The sequence below is a fragment of the Dipodomys merriami genome, unplaced genomic scaffold, assembly GCF_024711535.1.
Source record: "Dipodomys merriami isolate MVZ:Mamm:240054 unplaced genomic scaffold, mDipMer1.0.p SCAF_30, whole genome shotgun sequence".
NCBI lineage: Eukaryota > Metazoa > Chordata > Mammalia > Rodentia > Heteromyidae > Dipodomys > Dipodomys merriami.
Genome location: NW_027204493.1, coordinates 2,987,844 through 3,010,783, shown reverse-complemented (window position 1 = coordinate 3,010,783; position 22,940 = coordinate 2,987,844). Strand labels below are relative to the sequence as shown.

Genomic DNA, 22,940 nt, shown 5'->3' with positions numbered 1-22,940 from the left:
TTTCCTCTTTTATCTACAATGGGCAAAACAACTTGGAATCACTATAACTTGCAATCATATTCAGATGATCAGGGAAGAGTAAACACATAGCAGTTTATCCAAGTCACCAGTGGATACTTACTAGTCTCTGACTCTGGACAATGCAGTTCCCTTGGTCCTTCCCATTCATTTATCTGGGCTGTGCTGAAATTTTGTTTGTTTGTTCATTTGATTTTTCAGCATTCATACTACACAGCAGTCAGGCAGTGACAACCCCTGGGATTGCAGCACCAGGAGTCCTGCCTGATTCCAAGCCTTCAGGATCAGGTAGAACTGGATAGGTTCAGAAGCCAAGAAACCTTATCCTCAGACACCCTCAATCAGCCAATGTCCCCATGTCAGCACCTGACAGATCAGTAAATACAGCTGTAACAACATCTAAGCCACTCATAATTATATTAGAATATATTAATTGAACAAAAGAATAGGTTTTGCTGTGATTTTGTCATAGCTGTATAATGTACTTCTGTTTCATTCAACTTACATTGTTCTTTTTGGCTCCCTCCTATTTCCTGCTGGTCCCTTCCTCTTCCCAACTAGTCATCCTTCTATATTCATGACGCTTTTTTTGTGTGTTAAACCTAGATTCTACATGTGAGAGAAAGCATATTTGTTTTTTTGAGTCCGGTTTATTTTTCTCACCCTGATGAAACCCATTTCTATTCATTTTCCTGAAAATTATTATTTCATTCTTCTTTCAGTCTGGACTTTGCTATCCTTGTTTTTCTCTCACTTAGTAGGTGTTCAATAAAGGGCTGTAGAATTAATATAGTGGCTAGATTAGGCCACCCAGACTGATTTGACAGAGGCTGAGATGCTGTCTTTAGCATTTCTAATAGGCAACTATTAAAGTATGAAGTCATATATCTATTTTCCCCGTAGGTCATTTTTTTGGTGAACAGTGGCTCAGAAGCCAATGATTTGGCCATGATGATGGCCAGAGCACACACAAATAATTCAGACATCATTTCTTTCAGGTAACTATACCTTCTCAAATATTCAATTCTTCGTAACATTGATTTGCCCTAATAATAAATGCTGACATCCCAGTATTAAATGTACACCTTTAGATTGTAGCATGACCAAGGAGAGGTGTTTGCTCAGGGACATTTTTCCCATTTTAGATTTTAGAGTATATTTAATCAAGTGAATATGATAGATCAGGTAGAGTATATTTAATCAAGTGAATATGATAGATCAGGTATCCTTAGCCAAACTGGTCTTATAATCCCTAGATGGCTATATAAGCATTCAAACTAAAACTAAGAATTTTGTTCACAGCTTTTCACCTTAGTACATTTAAACAGACTCTTACAAGATTCACCAAAAAGGCAGAAATAGTGATAGTGAAAGTCAATAGTCCCCATTCAAGCTGTCTGGCATAATTTCTGTCGAGATTCCAAGATTCTATATGGCCTTTACTTCCTCATATGCAATACTATGTATTTCATATAAAATGCACATGTAGTGATCACAAGCCAATGGTAACACTTGCTACCAAAATATAGCAATTAAGCTTTGTGATTGACATTTTAGTGAAATAAAAAAGCTGGTATATGCATATCTAGGTAAGTTTGGTCTATATTGAGCAGTCCTGGTACTATCCTCTTGGATAGTGTTAAATCCTCATTCAAGGGTGATGGGGGGGGGATGTTGAAATTTAATAGGATGATTTATATTAAATATGAATGCTTAAATATAACATTAAATATGAGTGCTTTAGATATGCCAAGTAAGGTAGTTTATGAAGGCTCATAAAGATATTTCCCTAAAAATATTGAATAAATGGCTTCATCACAGTAACAAATATTTCTCACTCAAGCTGATACTTTGACAACTAGCATGCGTTGGCAATGCAATTTCTGATGTGATGCTAAAAGGTGAGTCTAATTATTTTAGCATAATGGAATATGGAAGATCTTAAAGTCAGAATCCTTGGTCAAATGATATCCAAAAAGATTTTTTTTTATTTTATTTTATTTGAGAACATACTGTACAGGGGGGCTACAATTACATGGGCAGGATAATACATACATTTCTTACCAAGCATTGCAGCCTCCTCCTTTGTTTACCCTTCACTTCCCTTCCCCGCCTCCTCCCTCCCCCCACCCAATTTAAAGGAACCTTACTTCATTGTTGGTGGGAATGTAAACTTGTTCAACCACTTTGGAAAGCAGTATGGAGGTTCCTCAAAAGACTTCACATAGATCTCCCCTATGATCCAGCAATCCCACTTTTGGGCATTTACCCAAATGTTTACAAACAAGACCACACTAAAGCTACCAGCACAACTATGTTTATTGCAGCATTATTTACCATAGCTAAGATATGGAACCAACCCAGATGCCCCTCAGTAGATGAATGGATCAAGAAAATGTGGTATATATACACAATGGAATTCTATGCCTCCATCAGAAAGAATGACATTTCCCCATTTGTTAGGAAATGGAAAGGTTTGGAAAAAATTATATTAAGTGAAGTAAGCCAGGCCCAAAGAAGCATAGGTCCCATGGTTTCCCTTATTTGCAATATCTAGTATAGGTATGAGTCAAGCGGAAAAGGTCAGATAATGTGATGTTAGGAAAATGAACCCTTAAATATGTATTTTAATGTTTTCGTTTCTTTCATGCATGTGTTTCTAACGCATTTATAAGATTATTTCTTTGTTGCTTTGTATGTCCCTCCCCCACAGTGTAACCCCCAAAAAGATTTTTTTTAATCCTCGGAAATGGTGCTGTAGATCAAGTGGTAGAGCGCTAGCCTTGAGCAAAAGAGCTCAGACACAGTGCCCAGACCCTGAGTTCAAGCCCCATGACCAATCAAGAAAAGACAAAAAGAAAATCCTTTTATGTTGAGTGCTGGTGGCTTACAACTGTAATCATAGCTACTCAGGAGACAGATCTAAGAACCATGGTCCAAAGTCAGCCCAGGCAGAAAAGCCCATGAGATTCTTATCTCCAATTAATCACAGAAACAGCCAGAAGTGTGGCTCAAGTTAGCAGAATGCTAGCCTGGAGCAAAAGAAGCTCAGAGGACAGCTCCCAGGTTTAGATTTCAAGCCCTAGGACCAGCCTCTCTCCCCAACCCCAGCTAAAAAAAAAAATCCTTTCACAATTTCAAATCTATGACATCGGTTAAGTATATTCATATGGCATAGGTTTAGAAGGGTTCTACCAAGTCTTCAGAATTGAATATTCATGTGGTTCTATTTCATCTTTGGAGCCTTCATAGACTTGTGTTCTATTCAAGCCAGTTGTCAAAGGGAAATGAACTTGATCCTAACCTCCCACTGTCTTCTCTCTGCAGAGGAGCCTACCATGGCTGTAGTCCTTACACACTGGGCTTGACAAACGTAGGACTCTACAAGACGGCCCTCCCCAGCGGCATGAGTTGCCAGTCTGTGAGTTCTATAGTTATTCTCTTGTTTCTCTGTAGATTTCTGAGTATGTGGAATAATTGCTCAGATTTCCCTATATTAGAATTAGAAGCTTGTCACACATTAGAATTAGAAGCTTGTCAGGAACCACAAATCAAGTTGACTAACTTAAACTGATGCCCTTTGGGGACAAATATTTCTTAGAAAGGTCTTTTGAGTCTGAGCAATGGTTAATGATAGAATTTCACATTTTATTTTGCTTGTAAGTCCAGTCAAGTACACTAGCGGCTCTAAGAACGCTGAGTACACAGAATTTCCCTAGACTCATCCCTGCCTTTACCTCCTCTCTCACATGCTGGACCTCCCTTTGGTTCAGCATCAAAATCAGATAGTCAGTTATCCTTATTCTTTCAGATGCCCTTGTCCGCCAAACCCTTGAGAAAGTTGCTTTGAGGCAAAAATTGAAATCATTTTTCTTTGTAGAGTGCCCATACAAGTGATTTCTAAGAAGAAATAGCTCCTTAAAGCAGATTAGGTTTTTCATCCTTAGTGAGGGAGGAGTGAAGAGGGAATCTCAATATCAAATTAAGAAGCCCTCTTGCCTTGATTGCCGCCATCTGCTCCCCCAAATTGGCTATCTGGTGTTCATGTGTTGCCCAAATTCTTCTTTTGTCATTTGCAGACAATGTGCCCAGATGTTTTCCGTGGCCCCTGGGGCGGAAGTCACTGTCGAGATTCTCCTGTGCAAACAATTAGGAAATGCAGCTGTGCACCAGGTCCAACTGGGTGGGGAGGAAGGGAGGGAGCGGAAGGTCAGGAGGGGTGAGGCATTTTGAGAAGGGTTACATTTAGAAAAATGGAAGAAGCAAATGCCAACAAGGAAACTAAAAGATCAGGTGACCCCTTGTTGAGTCCTACCTTGTGCCTACCTTTCCTTTACCATCAGCACGTCCATCTGGGTATGGAGGGAAGGTCTCATAGACACATGCTATTAGATATTAGCCTTCAACCTAGCTATCATGTAGCTAGGTTCTTAAGTAAAGGTGGTCTATTAGTTCTCTTAACAGTAGGTCTGCTACCAATACTCCTTCAACTCTTCAATGAAATAGAGAAAGTTCACTACTGAACTCATTCTATGAAGCCATAATAACCCTCATCCCAAAACCAGGCAGGGACTCATCAAAGAAAAAAAACTATAGACCCATTTCTTTGATGAACATTGATGCAAAACTTCTTAGCAAAATTTTGGCCAATCGACTTCAACAATTCATCCTGCTAGAAACTTTAAAAGAAAACAAGGTGATAAGATTATTTACCAGCTCCCAATGGGAGAAAGGAGGAAGGGAAAGGAACTTGAAGGGTTGTCTGTTCAAGGTTTTGGTAGTATTTTACATCCCTGTCTGTTTATGTTGTGTGTGCTTTGATTGAATTGCTATTGAACCAAGGCCTGTGCTCTTACTTGGCATTTTCATTCAAGGCTGGAATTCTACCACTTGAACCATACCTCCATGCCCTGCTCAAGGTCTTGGTCCAGGTGTAACAGGCACTTCTGGACCCCACTAAATTCATCAATGGGGGATCAGATTCCCTGTCTTAACGTTCCCATCAAGATAGGAAAGGGTTGTCTTACAACATCCCATATCTTGAGTTTTAAGAAAGAAAATGCACAAAAGAGATTTTACTCTAAATCTTTAGACAAGTATTAAAATGGCCTAGTGTTCACTTCTGCTTAAAGAAATATTATTTGCTCTTCTGGACAACAGAGTAAGAATCCACAGAAGCACCAATCCCTTGGAAGTTGAGTGTCATAAATTCTCTACCCTATCACTTAGAACAAGTATGTCTGTTGGGTACACAATGCTCAGGTCAAGATAGTAAAAGTAGAACACAGCATATTTTCTTCTGTAGTCAGACAAGCTAATATCTTTAAATTGACCATCTGGCCTAATGGCTGTGGCTTTGAAATTGGGGGCAGGGTGCCCAATTTTGGCATTTCCTGAAAACATCTTGTGAGCAGCAATGCCAACCTAGAAATCTTCAAAGAAAACATATCAGCCAGGCAGCAAGAAGAAGCCAATGGAATACTTTTTCCAGTCTCCAAGCTCAAGTCATGAAGTTCTCTAGGCTGCTGACATGTCCTGAAAAACTTTTAAAGGCAATCTTAAAAGAAAAACTTCTATTGAAAATCACATTTTATTTATATTCTCCATTCTTCCTCCCATGAAGGATAAGAGGCATAGAAACTTCATCATCTGCTGCTTATTTTGTCCTCAAAGTCTGCCTTAGATTTGTCATTGCAGTACAGGGCTTTCTGAATAACTGAGCCTAAGTAATTCTAGTGGAAAGGACTGACTGACCCACTGAAAGGTCTTTAATGGAACAGGATGAGTCACCAGATTCTGAGCAAGAACACAAGATGGAAGTAAGAAAAAAAATCAGCCTTAAAAGGAAGAAGAATCATAGATGCCTATAAAGTCCTTAGGGATAATTGCGAAATGGAAGTAGGAGAATAAAAGAAAGAGCACTAAAGACAAGATGGCCTGGTAACTACTTGAGGAAGTTTAAAGCTATCATTCAAAGTTTCCACTTTAAAGATGAGGTAACCAGAGTTCATATGTAGGCAGCAAGAGTGCTACGAATTGATCCCAGGTCTTCCAACCAAAAAGCCAGTGCCCCGAAAATCTGCGGCCATCCTCATTCACACTGATGTACCAGCGAGATGAATCCAAGCTGCAAGTCATCCCTGCTCTGCCAGCCATGAATAAGGAGATACCTAACATCATGGTATCTAGATTAAACTCCCAGCACTGCCATAGCTCACTCAGGGGCAAAAGCTCCAACTGTTGCTTCCTTTTTCTCCTTTGTGAAAGAGAGATAGCAATCTCTATGCCTCTTCCTTATCACAGCACTTATGAGAGGAGGGAGCTGAAATTTAACTTTGCATTTGACTTGGCTAGGTATGTATATTGTGTGGCGGGGCTGGGAGGAGTAATCAAGAACTACATCTGCTTGCTGCCCCTCATATTCCTTAGTCTATCTGCACAGCCACAGGCACATTTTAATAGACTGAAGAACTCAGAGATGGTTAACTCTTGAATAGACAGTCATAGAAAACACCTTCTTGAATAGGAATCCAGTTTCTCAGGAAATAAGAGCAAGAATTCCATGACTACTCTATGTCCCCATCTCTCTGCATCTTCTCTGCCTCCTCCTTCTTTGAAATCTTCTCTTCTTTAGTCCATCTTGAAAATAACCGGAAACTTGCTAAACATATCCTAATCAGTTGTCTTTGTTTTAGCTGAAGTCAAATGTTTCCTTAACTCTTATTACCATCAAGCAATAAGATGGCTATCATACATTTGAACAATACTAGAACACAAAAATGCATCCCAGCCTTCTCCACTGCTTTTAAGATGATGTAAGTGTTTGTTCTTTGTTACTGTTGAATTGCCGTATTTCCAGATGCATCCCAATATGTCAAGTACTTTCAGTACAGAGAGTTCCAGTTCTCAATTCCTCTGTGAGTCCAGAGTATGCACATAGGTATGAACCATGATACAGATATTTTCATTTCAGAATGATGTCACCAAATTTCATCTTAGTAGGAGACAATTCTTAGCTTAATATTGACATTTTATGCATTACCTTACTCTATCTGCCATCCCCAGAATTCTCCTCCCTGCAGAGTTTCATTCCAAGTTGTCACTTGCTGATTTCAGGATGAAATTAACCTCTCGTCACCCACTACCCACTCAAGGTTCCAAATGACAATTTGTGTCGTTTTTCTCTATTTGAATGAAAAGTTTTCTTCGGCTTAAAAATTGTTGGTTTCATCTTCATTTTTCACTCTGGCTTAACTCTTTCTGTACCACTGAAGTAAAACAGCCTCTTATAGTCACCCTGTTGTATTATCCAGTAGAGCACCTGCATCCTTTGGTCGTTGTCATGGAGATACTAGATGCAGAAAGTCTCTTCAGAGGCAGCCTGACCCAGAGTTTCAGCAATGAGCCCATAAAGTGTGAAAGAGAAACAAAAATAGATGATCCTCTCATCACTGAACGTGTCAGGAGATGTGGGGTACAAATCTTTAAAATCTTTAAAATCAAAGAAACCTTGCTATGGTTTCTCAAGTTTAAGCCTTTGATATTGATTTTTGCTCTATTCTTTTATTTAACTAGTCACAAAGGACTCATTGAGTCTCAAAAGTTCAGTTTTTCTATACATATGTTTGGCCACTTCTTTTTTTGTCATCCATTGCTGTTTTCTCTTGTTTTCCTTACAGACATAGGAAATTTCACTCTCTAAAGTAAAATATGTATGTCTTCTTTCCATCAAAATGCCATCCAAAGCATGTCATCCAAAGCATATACTGTCCTCATTTTGTCTCCTTTCCATTGTTTCCTTCCTTGTGTCCCCACCTCTAACTTCCAACTACCCAGATAGGTACCAGGAGGTTCTGTCAATTGAGCTTTCTCTAATATCACATCTATTTGGAATCAAGTAGTATTGTTTCCACTCTTTAAAGCAGAGGTAAAATACAAGATGTATCTGTGCTTCATTTTGGGGGGGGGGGGGGAGATCCGGTCATGGGGCCTGAACTCTGAGCCTGAGCGCTGTCCCTCAGCTCTTCAGCTCAAGGCTAGCGCTCTACCACTTGAGCCACAGCACCACTTCTGGCTTTTTTCTTTTTGCTCATGTGGTGCTGAGGAATCGAACCCAGGGTCTCATGCATGCAAGGCAAGCGCTCTACCACTGAGCCACCTTCCCAGCCGCCTGTGCTTCATTTTTGATGGTGGTTGCTGATGGTTTGTCTTCTGCATCTCTGCTCTCATCCATAGCAGACTGCATCCATGCCTCTCAGTATATGTGATTCCTTCTCACACCCAAACTGCTTGCATGTCACAGGTGTAGGGCCTCTCATCCCATCCACATCTCCCCTTGCATTCCTTCTGCTGGTCAAGGATGTGGGCTTATGTCCAGAGATGTTGTGATGCTGTTAAGAACCAAATGACAAGTGTGGATACGATTGCTGAAGGCATAGTCATGGGCACATGTAATTGAACTGGTCAGTCCTTAGGTATTCCAGACAAAAAGTTTTCCTCTCTTTTTTCTTTCCTATTTCCTTGGTGTTTCTCAACTTCTGGGGTGGCACAGAGATGGAAGTTTCTGTAGCCTGGGCAATCTTTCCTCTCTATGCCCCTCCCCCTTCCCACCCACAGAATTGTACACTAGTCCCCTGTGTGCTGAATGGTATAGCTGAAGATACATCAATCACCATTGGCAGAGGTGTGGGTAAAAGAAGAACCATAAATACATTAAATGATTCATGTAGGAAAGTAAGAATTCTCAGAAACCCATGCAAATAATAATAGATTTATTATATAATAAGTGAATAATAATTGACTGATAAAGTGTGACATTTTAAAGGCTGTGTGACATTTAAATTTTATCCAACTAAGATGAAGCTCATTTTAAACCTTTTTATATAGCCCATTTTTCTCTCATGCTATGCGGAGCATAGGAAAGACTCTTGAATACATAGGCATAGGAAACATCTTCCTGAATAGGAATCCATTTGCTCAGGAAATAAGAGCAAGAACTGAAAAATAGAATTGCATGCCAAAGGAAACAATTGCCACAATGAAGTGACAGCTCACAGAATGGTAGAAAAATCTTTGCAAGCTATTCATTGGGTAAAGAACTGTTAACTAGAATATAAAAAGAGCTGAAAAAAATTAAACACATTAAGAGAAATAACTCAATTACTAAGTGACCAAATGAACAGTTTGGCCAGAGAAAGTACATATGACCAAAAAAGTCCATGAAGAAATGTTCGACATCCTTAGCAACACTATTCACAATAGACACCAACTATGAAGTCAGCCTTACATGCCCATCAACCAATGAATAGAAAACATTATATATATGTGCTGGAGTATACTACTTACAAATGTTATAAATGTGGAAGGGAGATGGTATATCATTCAGTTATATAAAATAATGAAATTTTGTTTGTAGGAAATATCGAAACTGTAGAGCATCATATTCAGCTAAATGAGCCAAATTCACAAAGACAAATATTGCGTGTTTTTCTCTTGTGGAATCTAGACCAAAGAAATAGTTTTTAAAGAGTAGCCAGCAGAAAGAAAAAATGTGAAAGGAGAGAGTGATTGAGGGTAACATGATCAAGATATTTTATATACAGTTATGAAAATAGGATAATCAAACATTAAGTATGAGAGAGATAAATGATATGCATACGTGGAAATGCAGCAAATGAAAAACTCCTTTGTAAAAAGTAAATTGAATTCAACAACAAAGAATGGGTAAAGCATAAACTACCTGTGTTTATACATAAACTAAGCAACAAAACATCAATGGTTGCCATCTGCTTTCCCTTTTTAAAGTTTATATCAAGCTTTGAATCTAAAAATCTGGCTGAGAAAGCTTCCCATCACTATAATTGATCAAACCAACTTCTCTTAAAAATGAAAATTAGCAGAGAATCTCATATTGTGGCTATAGACAGTACCAAGTAGAATGCAAGAGATGGACTAACAAATACTCATAAATCTAGATGCTGGGTAAATAAAAGATGGATTGGTAGACACCAGGAATATTCTATTTGACCAAGTATACTTGTAATTAAACTGAAACTAATAAGACTTTAGACGCTCAGATATTTTTTGATTAAATTTTGGGAGGAAAATGGCAAAGTTATTTGAAGAAAGAAAGATTTCTTTTAATTCAGAAAAACTTATAAGATAAAAGATAAAATGAGTCCTTTGTAAGGATTTTTATTAGCAGTTGTCAGTTGTGCAAGGACTGTTTCAATATGCCATTTCCACATGAATATATGATGTTCCTCCATCAAACTCACCCTCTCCATCTCTTTTCCTCATTCCTCCTCCTGTGCTCTTAAAACAATTTCAACAGGTTTCATTGTTCTATTTGTATATGGTACTTCAACCATATTCATCTTCATTTACCCTCTACATTGACACTGCCTCCTCTCCTTGACTCTCATCTACACAGAGAGCCTGTTTTACTTTCCTGTGATTCATCTTTTCAGTGTACATTAACTGTACAAATGGGCTTCCCCATAGGAATTCACATACACATGTATTATAAATTAATTAACTTCATGTAGTACTCTTTTTCCCGGTCCCCTTACATTATTGTTCAGTAGCTTTCAGTGAGTTTCCTTATGCTATATTCATTCATAGATACTATGCAAATTGGTCCTCTTAAAAAAATTAAGCAAATGTTCTCTCCCACTTACGTGAACAATACACTCCAGGAGATATTTTTAAGCTAACATATTCCTACCATTCATAACTTGCTCTAACATGCCAGTCTAAACAATCTAAACAGAGGGAAAAAAAGTCCAAAGATTATTTTCTACATCCTAAACTCCTCTAGCAACGTATTGAACCAGTAACTTGCAATCCTTCAGACTGGTTTTACCTACACCACATTCCTAACTTTAAATTTTTATGATATTTTAAATAAAATGTTAACAAATTCCTTTTTAAGTTTATTATAAAGATGCTGAACAGAGGGGTTACAGTTATAATAGTAAGGTAATGAGTACATTTCTTGTCGAGCATTGTCACCTCCTCCTTTGTTTTTCTCCAACTATCCCTTCCCTCCCCACCTCCCCCACTCCCCACCCCTCCACCCCCAGAAGTTGTAAAGTTCATTTCCAACCTAGTGTCTTTGAGTCTCATTGTTACAATGGGTCATCCTGTGTCCTTATTTCGGCATTTTGTTATTTCCCTTCCCCTCAAATTCCTTTTTTAAAAATGACTTCTCTAGGACGGCTACAGCCAGCTTTTGCCCTGAAGCTACATGTCAATGCGACTGTTTTTATGGCTCTGTGAGTGCAGGAAAGAGAGGCCTCAGTGCACAGCCCTTGTCTATGGATTGACTGGAAATAACAACTTCCCACGCACAGGAAGTCTGCAAGGGACTTCTGCTGGGTGGAAGTGGAGGGACCTAGGAAACACAGCCTGCACACTGCCCATTTTGAGGCCCTGCAGTTTGCACTTTCACTATCTCAAGGTGAGAATTGGAGGAATCTTAGGCTAAAATCGCCTTATATGCCTGGAAGCTGCCCTTGCAAGTACCGCTCTGGAGAAATCTACCATGATTTAAGCCTTAAGGAATTCTCACAAGGAAATTTCCCAAGGAAAATAAACAATCTATAATCAAAAAATGGCACACAAGGAAATAAAAACTCCACAATCAGAAAAGGACCCACAAAGGCCAGGCATGGTAGTATATTCCTGTAATCCCAGGTACTTGGGAAGTACAAATTGGGAAGATTGTGGTGTAAGGCCAGCTGAGGCAAAAAGTTAGTAGGACCCCCATCTCCAAGAGAAAGGAGATAGGAAGGAAGGAAGGAAGGAAGGAAGGAAGGAAGGAAGGAAGGATAGTAAGAAAGAAAGAAAGAAAGAAAGAAAGAAAGAAAGAAAGAAAGAAAGAAAGAAAGAAAGAAAGGAAGGAAGGAAGGAAGGAAGGAAGGAAGGAAGGGAAGAAGGAAAGGAAGAAAGACAGGACAGAAGGAAGGAAGGAAGGAAGGAAGGAAGGAAGGAAGGAAGGAAGGAAGGAGAGAGATAGTAATTCACAACAGTAATTCTAGAGAGATGGTAGGATCAGAGACATACCTGGTCAAAAAAAAAAAATGAGACCCCCTATCTGTTAAATAAGTAGTGATACTGGATGAAGAGACAGATTGCCTACTTAGCAGGCACAAGCACCTGAATTCAAACTTCAGTACGGCCAAAGAAAAATGAAAATGGAAAAGATATAAAGGAAAAAGATCAATGAGAATTTAAAATAATAGAAGTACCAGACAGACTACCAAATAGATATAGTGAATATATTTAAAGAACATTAAATAAGCATTTGAAAACTTGTGTAGAGGAAAGAAATCATAAGGAATGACAAAGCAAGTTTTGAAAACAAGAATATCTTAAATGGGTAGCTCTATCAACAGTTGATCCCATGAAGAGAGAGTTAATGAGTTAAACAAGACATCATCTGAATAAGAACATTTTAAGCAGTACCCAGGGAAGAAAGGCTTTCAAGTGAACCTGTTCTATGTATCAAATCAGTCACCATTTCTACCATTCATTTCTCTCTGGATTCCTTAAACATTTGCTAAATGGGTTACCACACGTCACTTCGCCTGGCCACACACTGGAGAAATGAACAAGGCACAGATAGAGCCTGCTTTCACCTAAGGGCAGAAGGACCTATAGCAACTCAGGACCAAGCACCAAGAGCTAGAGTGGATACACACTGTCTGGATCTAAGATTTTCCTCTTTAGACTTGAAACTGAACCATAATTGTTCCATGAACATATTTACATGAAGACAGAAATGATGTGTTCTTTAAAATTGTGCATCAGCCAGGTAGCAATAAAAAAGCAAATGCAATTATTTTCAAATAGACTAAATCATTCCAACTACATTTGCATTAGCTCTACCCATTTGAGAGGATGTGTATATTTAGATGGAATTACTAACTATATGAGATTTAATGACCCTTTGGGGCATTTCTTCCCCAAATGGAAATTACTGAGGTGGTTTCTTTATGTATTTATGGCTGTCCCAACGATCCTGTAGAATATTCCCCCTTCCAAAACAAATCAAAATGTACCATATTCTGAGGATCTCTCATTCTTCTGAATGTCATTATACATCTTCAAATGCCGTGGTCTGTGTACTGTTTCCTTATGTTTGTGCATTTGTCTCTTTGTTATTTTTTTTGCAGACTTCTGCCAAGCTAAAGAGCTGTATATTGATCAGTTCAGAGACACTTTGAACACTTCTGTGGCCAAGTCAATTGCTGGATTTTTTGCAGAGCCAATTCAAGTGGGTATATGAGTCTTAAACAGCTCTAATGTCTCTTCAGTTTCGTTATCTTTTCTAGAGAATTCCATTGCTGTTTTCCTCTCAAAATCCAATTGACTGGCCAAGCACTGGTGGCCCTATTCAGGAGGCTGAGATCTTATCATCATAGTTCAAAGCCAGCCAAGGCGAGATGCTTATCTCCAATTAACCCACAGGAAAGCAGGAAATAGAGCTCAAGTGATAAGAGCACCAGCCTTGAGTAAAAAAGTAGGGACAGCACCCCAACTCTGAGTTCAAGCCCTAGTGCCAGCATATACAATTGGTCTGGGGGGGGGGAGAGGAGGGAGGGAGGGAAGGAAGAAAGGAAAGGAAGGAAGGAAGGAAAGAAGAAAGGAAGGAAGGAAGGAAGGAAGGAAGGAAGGAAGGAAGGAAGGAAGGAAGGAAGGAAGGAAGGAAGGAAGGAAGGAAGGAAGGAATAGAAAGAAAGAGATTAAAATTCTCAGGAAAGGGAACTCTATAGCTCACATGGCTTCTAGTTGTCGAACATATGCAATTTCTTTTTTTTTTTTATTGTGAAAATACTGTACAAAGGGGTTACAATTACATGGGCAATATAGTGTGTACATTTCTTATCAAGCATTGTAGCCTCCTCCTTTATTTACCCTTCCCATCCCTTCCCAGCCTCCCCCTGTCCCCCCCAATTAATCCTCCCCCCACCCAAAACCAAAGTTGTAAAGTTCGTTTTCCACATGACAACTAGTACTTCTCATTGTTGCAACGGGTCCACCTGTATCCCTATTTAAACGACTTGCTTTTCCCCTTCCCCTCCACAAATTATACCAACATCAAATACAGTGAAAGCAGGGGTTATACTGTGGGGGAGGGACATACAAAACAACAAAGAAATAATCTTATAAACGCGTTAGAAACAAATGCATGAAAGAAAAAAAAACATTTAAATACATATCTTAGGGTTCATTTTCCTAACATCACCTTATCTGACCTTTTCTGCTTGACTCATACATATACTAGATATTGCAAATAAGGGAAACCATGGGACCTATGCTTCTTTGGGCCTGGCTTACTTCACTTAATATAATTTTTTCCAAGTCTTTCCATTTCCTAACAAATGGGGCAATGTCATTCTTTCTGATGGAGGCATAGAATTCCATTGTGTATATATACCACATTTTCTTGATCCATTCATCTACTGAGGGGCATCTGGGTGGGTTCCATATCTTAGCTATGGTAAATAATTCTGCAGTAAACATAGTTGTGCTGGTAGCTTTAGTGTGGTCTTGTTTGTTAACATTTGGGTAAATGCCCAAAAGTGGCATTGCTGGGTCATAGGGAAGCTCTATGTGAAGTCTTTTGAGGAACCTCCATACTACTTTCCAAAGTGGTTGAACAAGTTTACACTCCCACCAACAATGAAGTAAGGTTCCCTTCTGTCCACATCCCCTCCAGCATCTGTTGTTATTAGAGTTCTTGATTTTTGCCATTCTAACTGGGGAGAGGTGGTATCTCAATGTTGTTTTGATTTGCATTTCTTTTATGGCTAGGGAGGTTGAGCATTTCTTCATGTGTCTATTGGCCATCCTTCTTTCTTCTTCAGAGAAGTTTCTCTTTAAGTCATTAGCCCACTTATTTATTGGGCAGTTGTTTCTTTGAGGATTTGTTGTTGGGGGATTTAATTTTTTGAGTTCCAAGTATATTTTAGATATGAGACCCTTGTCCGTTGTATGGCTAGTGAAGATCTTCTCCCAATCCGTGGGCTTTCTATTGATCTTGCTAGCTATGTCCTTTGCCATGCAGAAGCTCTGCAACTTCATGCAATCCCATTTGTCCAACCTTTCTTTGATTTGTTGTGTTTCCGGGTCTCTATTAAGAAAATTTCGGCCTGTTCCGGAGACCTAGGGTTCCTCCTATTCCATCCTGTAATGTTTTCAGAGTGTCTGCTTTGACTCCAAGGTCTTTGATCCATTTGGAATTGATTCTGGTGCAGGGTGATATATAAGGATTTAGCTTTAGTTTCCTACAAGTAGTTAACCAATTTTGCCAGCACCATTTACTGAAGAGCCTGTCTTTCTTCCATTCTATTTTTTTAGCTCCCTTACTGAAGATTAGATGGCTATAGGTGTGTAGGTTCATTTCTGGGTTTTCAATTCTATTCCATTGGTCCTGAGGTCTGTTCTTGTGCCAGTACCAAGCTGTTTTGATTACTATGGCTTTATAGTAGAGTTTGAAATTTGGTATTGATATTCCTCCAGCAGTGTTCTTTCCATTGAGGAGCGTTTTTGCTATTCGGGTCTTTTATTGTTCCCTATGAATTTTTGGATTGCCTCTTCTATTTCCTTGAAGAATGAGGTTGGAATTTTGATAGGTATGGCATTGAATTTGTAGATAGCCATTTTCATGAGAACATGTGCAATTTCAGGGGAAGCCTTTCTTTAATATCAAGATCCCTTTTTCTAAATCCTACATTTTTTTAATTTCAAAAAAAGAACAAATAGAGGCTGGGAAGGTGACTCCATGGTAGAGTGCTTGCTTGCATGCATGAGGCCCTGGGTTTGATTCCTCAGCACCACGTAAGCAGAAAAAGCCGGAAGTGGTGCTATGGCGCAAGTGGTAGAGTGCTAGCCTTGAACTGAAGAGTTGAAGAACAGCTCCCAGGCCCAGAGGTCAAGCCTCACAACCACCACCACCACCAACAAAAAGAACAAATATGGAATTCTTTTTCCAGAAGGCATAGCATGAGAATAACAGCCCTTCTCTTCATGTATGGCTGAAGCAGCTCTTCAGGCTGTTTAGAAGATGGCCAGAATTACTCCCTGGTGATGACAATAATGATGTGTCCTCATTTTGGAAATGCTGTGAAATGGCTTGTGTTGATGCTACAGTATTTCTGGGTTTGGTCTTTTGCAGGGGGTGAATGGAGTCATCCAGTACCCAAAGGGCTTTCTAAAGGACGCCTTTGAGCTGGTGAGAGAGAAGGGAGGTGTGTGTGTTGCAGATGAAGTGAGTATCAAATGCAAGGGGACAATTTCGAGTTGGGGGCACATATCAGACACAGAAGGAAATCTCTTCGAAACCTCCTTTATAGTCCAGACAGAAAGTAGCAAGGCCATAAGTGTGTGGCCTTAAACTAAGGAAAAGATTAGCCAGTCAGAACAAGATAAATTGAAACATCTGAACTGATGGCTATCAGTGAATTGGGCCAGGCATAGATGATGCCACTGCTGTTGCTCAATGTATTTCTTATGATGATTATTATCTTTTTGATGGATGCTTTGCGAATGCTGACTAATCATATAGAAAATTTAATTTCATAGCTAAATATTCACCTTAGGTTTTGCCAAAACTATGTTAAGCAATCTGGTAGCATCTACCCTTTTGGACCAAACTTGCCTGGAACTGATTGTTTTTGTATAAATAAATAATATGCCAGCTTCTAAATTAGAAAAGTGCTGCCATTACATGTGTTCAGGAAATCATTCCTATGATAGCAGACTTGAGACAGAGCTGCTGCAATAAGCACACAGTAGCCCTAGGGAACGACTTGGAAGAAAAGCTGTCTTGGGCCTGGGAGCTCTAACCCATGTGGTTAAAAGGGATCTGCTTACCTATAATTATGCTGTTTGAGTACATCATGGAAAGCACCCTTTGTCTGCTGAAAATAGTGGCTGGACCCTGGGGCCACTTAAAGTCCTCCTGACTCACTGGTAGGATCCATTGTGATCCATGCTATTAAGTGGTGAAACCTCCCAAGGATCTGTCTTGCTGGGTTCAATGCTATCATCTTTGCCTGAACAATTTTCCTCAACTAAAAATTCCCTCCAGCTGATGTTGGGCTTCCCCTTCCCCAGAAATATCACGATCATTGGCACTGTATGTGTAGGCAATTCTCTGTTATACCCAGGATGCACTGGTGCTTCCGTGCTTCCGGGGTAGGGCATAAGGCTTTGACCAACCTCCTCCCGCCACACCCGAGCCAGGTCTGAATCATTTTGAAATTCATTCTACTGGGAAAGAAGACAAACTTTGGCCTTGGAATGGGCACATAGTGAAACTACCACTGTCAGATTAAAAGGCAGGTAGACAGAATTCAAAGATACTCTGAAATGCAGAATTTTCTGAGAGATGTGATTTCATGACTTTCAAGAATGCACTTGGAGATGCTTTCCTGCAGTGCAATCTTGAGAAGGACAAGCCTAATGATTAGCTGAGTGAAGTTGATGTTGACTGCTTTTAAGCAGAGAGCGCTCATCCAGTGAGTGCCTTCCCCCAGGGTAACAGATCCAGCTGCTCCCCGCCCTGGGGTGTCCTCAACCTGTCCAGCTACATACCCAGTTCTATAAAACCTATCATGGTAGCGTGGAATACCATTCTACACAACTTAGTGCATGGAAAGGAGGAAGGGAGGGAGGGAGAAAAGAGAAAGGGAAGAAGGGAGGGTAAAAATCAAAAAGTCTTGAACATGATCCATTGTTTATTTGAACACGTCGGCTCTGTGTCCGTCAGGTGCAGACAGGATTCGGAAGGTTGGGATCTCACTTCTGGGGTTTCCAAAGCCACAGCGTGCTGCCGGACATTGTCACCATGGCTAAAGGGATTGGGAACGGCTTTCCCATGGCGGCGGTGGTGACTACTCCAGGTAGGACCTGGGGGCTGCATCTGCTTGTGCTTGCTTCTGCACAGGTGTTGGTAGGAAGCATCTGGCTGGACCCTGTGTGAGTCAGAGAAGATGCGATGCGAGCCCAAGCAAATGCAAACGAGAAACTGCCTGTCTGCTGTAGGGAGAAGGGAGGAAGGGAAGCCGGCTCTTTCTCCTCTGGCTGTAGGAAAGATGAATTCTCCCATCTCCTCAATTAAACACAGTGTAACACACAGGCAAGGGAGAGGAAAACGTGCTATAAAATCAAACTAAAACCCCAAAACTTCCAAAGTCATATTCTTCAAAGAGACTCTTCCATGGTTGCTTTTGTCTCCCCATGGCAATAAGCGGTAGACACCAAAGCCAGAAGCACAGATTTCTCTGGGGACATTTCACCAGACAGCCAAGAACAAGGAAAACTTGTCCACAACACTCTAGGGAAAGCAAGCACAGCAGAATTTCACTTCCCGTGCTTTTTTTCTGTGAACCACTAACTACTGAAAATCTTTAAACTCTTGTATTTTATATTTCTTATTAATGGCAAGCATATTTATAAGCCACTAAATAATTAAGTGCCTTATGACATCTACATATTTATTGAATTAATAAAGTTATAAAGATATGATTGGGAAAAGAGAAGTACAAGGTACTACATATAACTAACTCCAATCCAGAATTATATTTCTATATCCTCATATGGCATTATTTTCCTGACATTTCCTTCTGAGTCACAAGTGGCCTTTAGAAACAAAAAGATGTATTGCATTAAAAATTCTATACAAAGTCCTATATCATAAGCTTTACAGTATTTTCCAATTTTTACAACACATTAATGATTTTGTTACCAAACTTCCCATTGGGTAATTAAGATGTTGTTTTCCTTACCCACTGTATTAGATCAGGCTAGGAAAACAAGATACCAGAGTGAATGACTTAAACAGCAGACATTCCTGTGCTCACAGATTAGAAGGCCACAAGGTGAACAGCAAGGTCCCACAGTGCTGATTTCTGGTGGGGCTCTCTTCTTGGCTTGTTACCTTCTCATTATAAGATCACATGGCCTTCCAATGTGCACAGAAGGAAGAGAGACAAAGGAACGCTGCTATCTCTCCTTAGTATGACACCAACCTTACTGGACTAGGATCCTACCCTCAAGACTCATTTAAAATTAATTACCTCAGGGCTGGGAAGGTGGCTCAGTGGTAGAGCACTTGCCTTGCATGCATGAGGCCCTGGGTTCGATTCCTCAGCACCACATAAGCAAAAAGCAAAAAGCCGGAAGTGGCGCTGTGGCTCTAGTGGTAGAGCACTAGCCTTGAGCTGAAGAGCTGAGGGACAGTGCCCAGGCCAGAGTTCAGGCCCCACGACTGGACCAAAAAAAAAAAAAAATTAATTACCTCAGGCTGGGAAGGTGGCTCCGTGGTAGAGTGCTTGCCTCGCATGCATGAGGCCCTGGGTTCGATTCCTCAGCACCACATGAGCAGAAAAAGCCGCAAGTGGCGCTGTGGCTCAAGTGGTGGAACGCTAGCCTTGAGCTGAAGAGCTGAGGGACACCACCCAGGCCCAGAGTTCAAGTCCCAAATATAGTCACATTACAGGTTAAGACTTCAACATATAAATTTTTGATGCGACACAATTTCATAGCATCCACTACTAGATGAATAAAGAATGAATTCGATATGATGCTATGTACACATAATGATGGTAGGAATGTGTCATTCACTTCACCTTTATTTCCCTCTCCTAGAGATTGCCAAATCTTTAGCTAAACGACTGCTTCACTTCAACACCTTTGGAGGGAATCCCATGGCCTGCGCTATTGGATCTGCTGTGCTTGAGGTTTGTCCCAGCATTAACTCCATTTGTGTCTTAAAATTGTCCTTGTTGGGCCACACAGATGATTAGAACTCCATCACCTTGGGTCATTAAAGTAGAAAGTCCATTTGTTCTTCATCAATATACATTTGTTTTCCAGTTGTTACTCTGCATTTCTCTCTTTTAAAGATCTAGGTTGTCTGCTTGATGCAATATTTGGTAATAAGCTTTAAGGTACTTTCCAGTAACTCACATACAAGAACTCTCAGTGTTCCTCTAGTCAAGTCTTAGCACTGTTTTTTGTTTTTTGTTTTTTTTGCTGGGTACTGTTTTATAGACCATTAGTAACTTCTATCCCTCTTTTAAGTTTAATGTTGATCCTGTATTTTTCTTTATTTTGTCACATTGCTATAAATTGAAGGACCAAAGAAACTAAATTTTGTGTGATTATAACTGGTTCATCCTATCGCATCGATTTAACCTGATATTTTTCTGTGGGGAAAAAAGTCTTTTTTAATCTTCTTGATAAAATGCATCATTTGCTTAAGTAAATAAAACACATTTCCAATGCCAGCACCCGTGGCTCATGTCTGTAATCCTAGCTACTCAGGAGGCTGAGATCTGAGGATAGTGATTCAAAACCAGCTCCGGCAGGGAAGTCCATGAGATTCTTCTCTCCAATAAACCACCAGAAAACTGGAAGTGGCTCTGTGGCTCAAGTGGTAGAGCACTAGCCTTGAGCTGAAGAGCTGAGGGACAGTGCCCAAGCCCAGAGTTCAAGCCCCATGAATGACAAAAAAAAAAAAAATATTTCCAGAAAAATATGCAGAATGTTAGTAACTTTGTAGGAAGAGAAACTCAGCTGGCCAATCAGGAGTCAGCAAGAAATTTATCTACTTAATTTTTTTTTTTGGTCGGTTGTGGAGCCTGAACTCTGGGCCTGGGCACTGTCCCTCAGCTCTTCAGCTCAAGGCTAGTACTCTACCACTTGAGCCACAGCGCCACTTCCAGCTTTTTCTGTTTTTGTGGTGCTGAGGAATCGAACCCAGGGCCTCATGCATGCGAGGCAAGCAATCTACCACTGAGCCACCTTCCCAGCCCCCCTCCTTAATTTTTTTTCCTAAATGACTTTGTTTATTAAATTAGAACAAAGGTGATTTCCAGAAGACATCTAGAAATTAACACCAGATGTATATTTCCTCCTAATAATCTACAGTACCCCAAAATCAAATTCTTAGCAAATAAATTGGTCCCATTTTCATTTTTAAACCACAAAAGTATTTAACATATAAACTATACTGATTATAATTAGTTACCTAAAAAATATAAAAAGTAGAATCCTGAGGAAAAAGTGAAAAGGATTGAGGGAAAGAATAAAGTATACAACCTCCCAAATGAATAAACAGATCAGCCCTTTCATTTGGAGATTAATATTCTGCTTTGACTGCTTATTACAAAGATAACCATGTGCATTGAATCCATCAATATTATTCTTTCCACATTACAAAAACCATTACAGAAATTTGGCACAATTAGCAATCTACTCAGAAGAAAGGCTAAATGGAACAATATATTAAACATTGAAACTGCAAACTGCATTAGGAAACTGAACATCTACACCACTGTTCTTTTTAAGAGGACAGCAGGTGCCAGTGGCTCATACCTGTAATCCTAGTTTCTCAGGAGACTGACATCTGAGATATGTAGTTCAAAGCCAGCCAGGGCAGAAAAGTCCCTGTGAGACTCTTATCTCCAATCAACCACCTAAAAACTGGAGGTGGCACTGTGTCTCAAAGTTGTGGAGTGCTAGCCTTGAGCACAAGAGCTCAAAGACAGCAACCCCTAAGTTCAAGCCCCACAATTGATGGGAGGGGGATGGGGAGAAGAGAAAAGAAAAAAATTTAAATAGAACTAAATAAAGCTGTTCTTGTTAATTAAACATTTATCTTCAAATATGACTAAATCACAAAATGAAAATATGTGTGTAGAAATGTGTCATTTATTTGATTTTGGAGACATTGCCAACTCTTCGTGTGTGTGTGTTTGTTTAAGTGTTAGGTCACTTCAATCAATGTAGAAAGTAAAGAGGGTTAATAGGCCTTAAAAACGTAATTATAATCTACTATGTATGAATGCATTAGATTTCATTTGTCTTGAATCCTCAGTGTAAGTGGAACTTTCATAAAGATCCTTTTACATCTGCAGGTTCCCTGGCTTAGGGACACATAGGGCTCAGGTCAGCTAAAAAAAAAAGAAAGAAAGCAGAGCCTCTAAACTGGTAATGGTGGCTCAAGCTGTAATCCTAGGTATTGGGAGATAGAGATCCAAGGATTGAAGTTTGTGGCCAACCTAGGCATAAAAATTCACAAACTTGGGGCTGAGAAGGTGGCTCAGTAGTAGAGCGCTTGCCTTGCATGCATGAGGCCCTGGGTTCGATTCCTCAGCACCACATAAGCAGGGAAAAAAAAGCTGGAAGTGGTGCTATGGCTCAAGTGGTAGAGCACTAGCCTTGAGCTGAAGAGCTGAGGGACAGTGCCCAGGCCCAGAGTTCAGGCCCCACGACCGGACCCAAAAAAAAAAAAAAAATTCACAAACCTCCATCAGAACCAGTAATGAAGTGCAATGACACACTGTTGTCAACCCAACTATGGGAGAAAGCAGAATGACTGGATACAGTGGCATGTGCGTGTCATATTTGCAAGAAAGGGGTGCATAAATAAGAGGATCACAGTCCAGAATAGCCTGGTCATAAAGTGAGATCTATCTTGAAAATAACCAATACATAAACACATTGGTGGTGTAGTAGGTCACCTGCCTGACAAGCACAAGGCCCTGAGTTCAAACCCAATACTACAAAGGAAGGAAAGAAGGGAGGGAGGGAAGGAGAGAGAAAAGGGAGGAAAAACCTCCACCTGGGGTACTTTGGGCTGTAACAGGCTCTTTGGCTCTAAGGCTGCTGAATGAAGGTGAGCTATCTCCAGGAGGGATAGCCCTTGTAAAATTTCTTCCCCCGAATATTTGTCTTCTTCACCCCTTTTATCACAGTCCTCAGCAAAACCGAATATTGAGACATACCTTGTATTCTTTCCTAAATTCTTACTGACTCTGATGTGAGTTCTAGGGTAAGATATGCCTGCTCCCAAGACTGTTCTTATTCTTCCAGAGAACATCATGTAATCATGGTATGCCCACACG

General features: G+C 40.0%; 1 protein-coding gene across 3 annotated transcripts in view; it reads left to right on the top strand.

Moving 5' to 3' along the window:
• The window catches only part of Agxt2 (alanine--glyoxylate aminotransferase 2), a 40,315-nt gene that overhangs the window by 7,327 nt on the left and 10,048 nt on the right, over positions 1-22,940 (top strand). For all 3 annotated transcript variants that reach the window (XM_070041019.1, XM_070041021.1, XM_070041022.1), the window contains 7 exons: positions 922-1,016; positions 3,346-3,439; positions 4,098-4,191; positions 13,197-13,297; positions 16,202-16,294; positions 17,798-17,930; positions 19,678-19,769. In XM_070041019.1, coding sequence (XP_069897120.1) covers positions 922-1,016; positions 3,346-3,439; positions 4,098-4,191; positions 13,197-13,297; positions 16,202-16,294; positions 17,798-17,930; positions 19,678-19,769 — 702 coding nt within the window. The remainder of the gene's footprint in view (positions 1-921; positions 1,017-3,345; positions 3,440-4,097; positions 4,192-13,196; positions 13,298-16,201; positions 16,295-17,797; positions 17,931-19,677; positions 19,770-22,940) is intronic.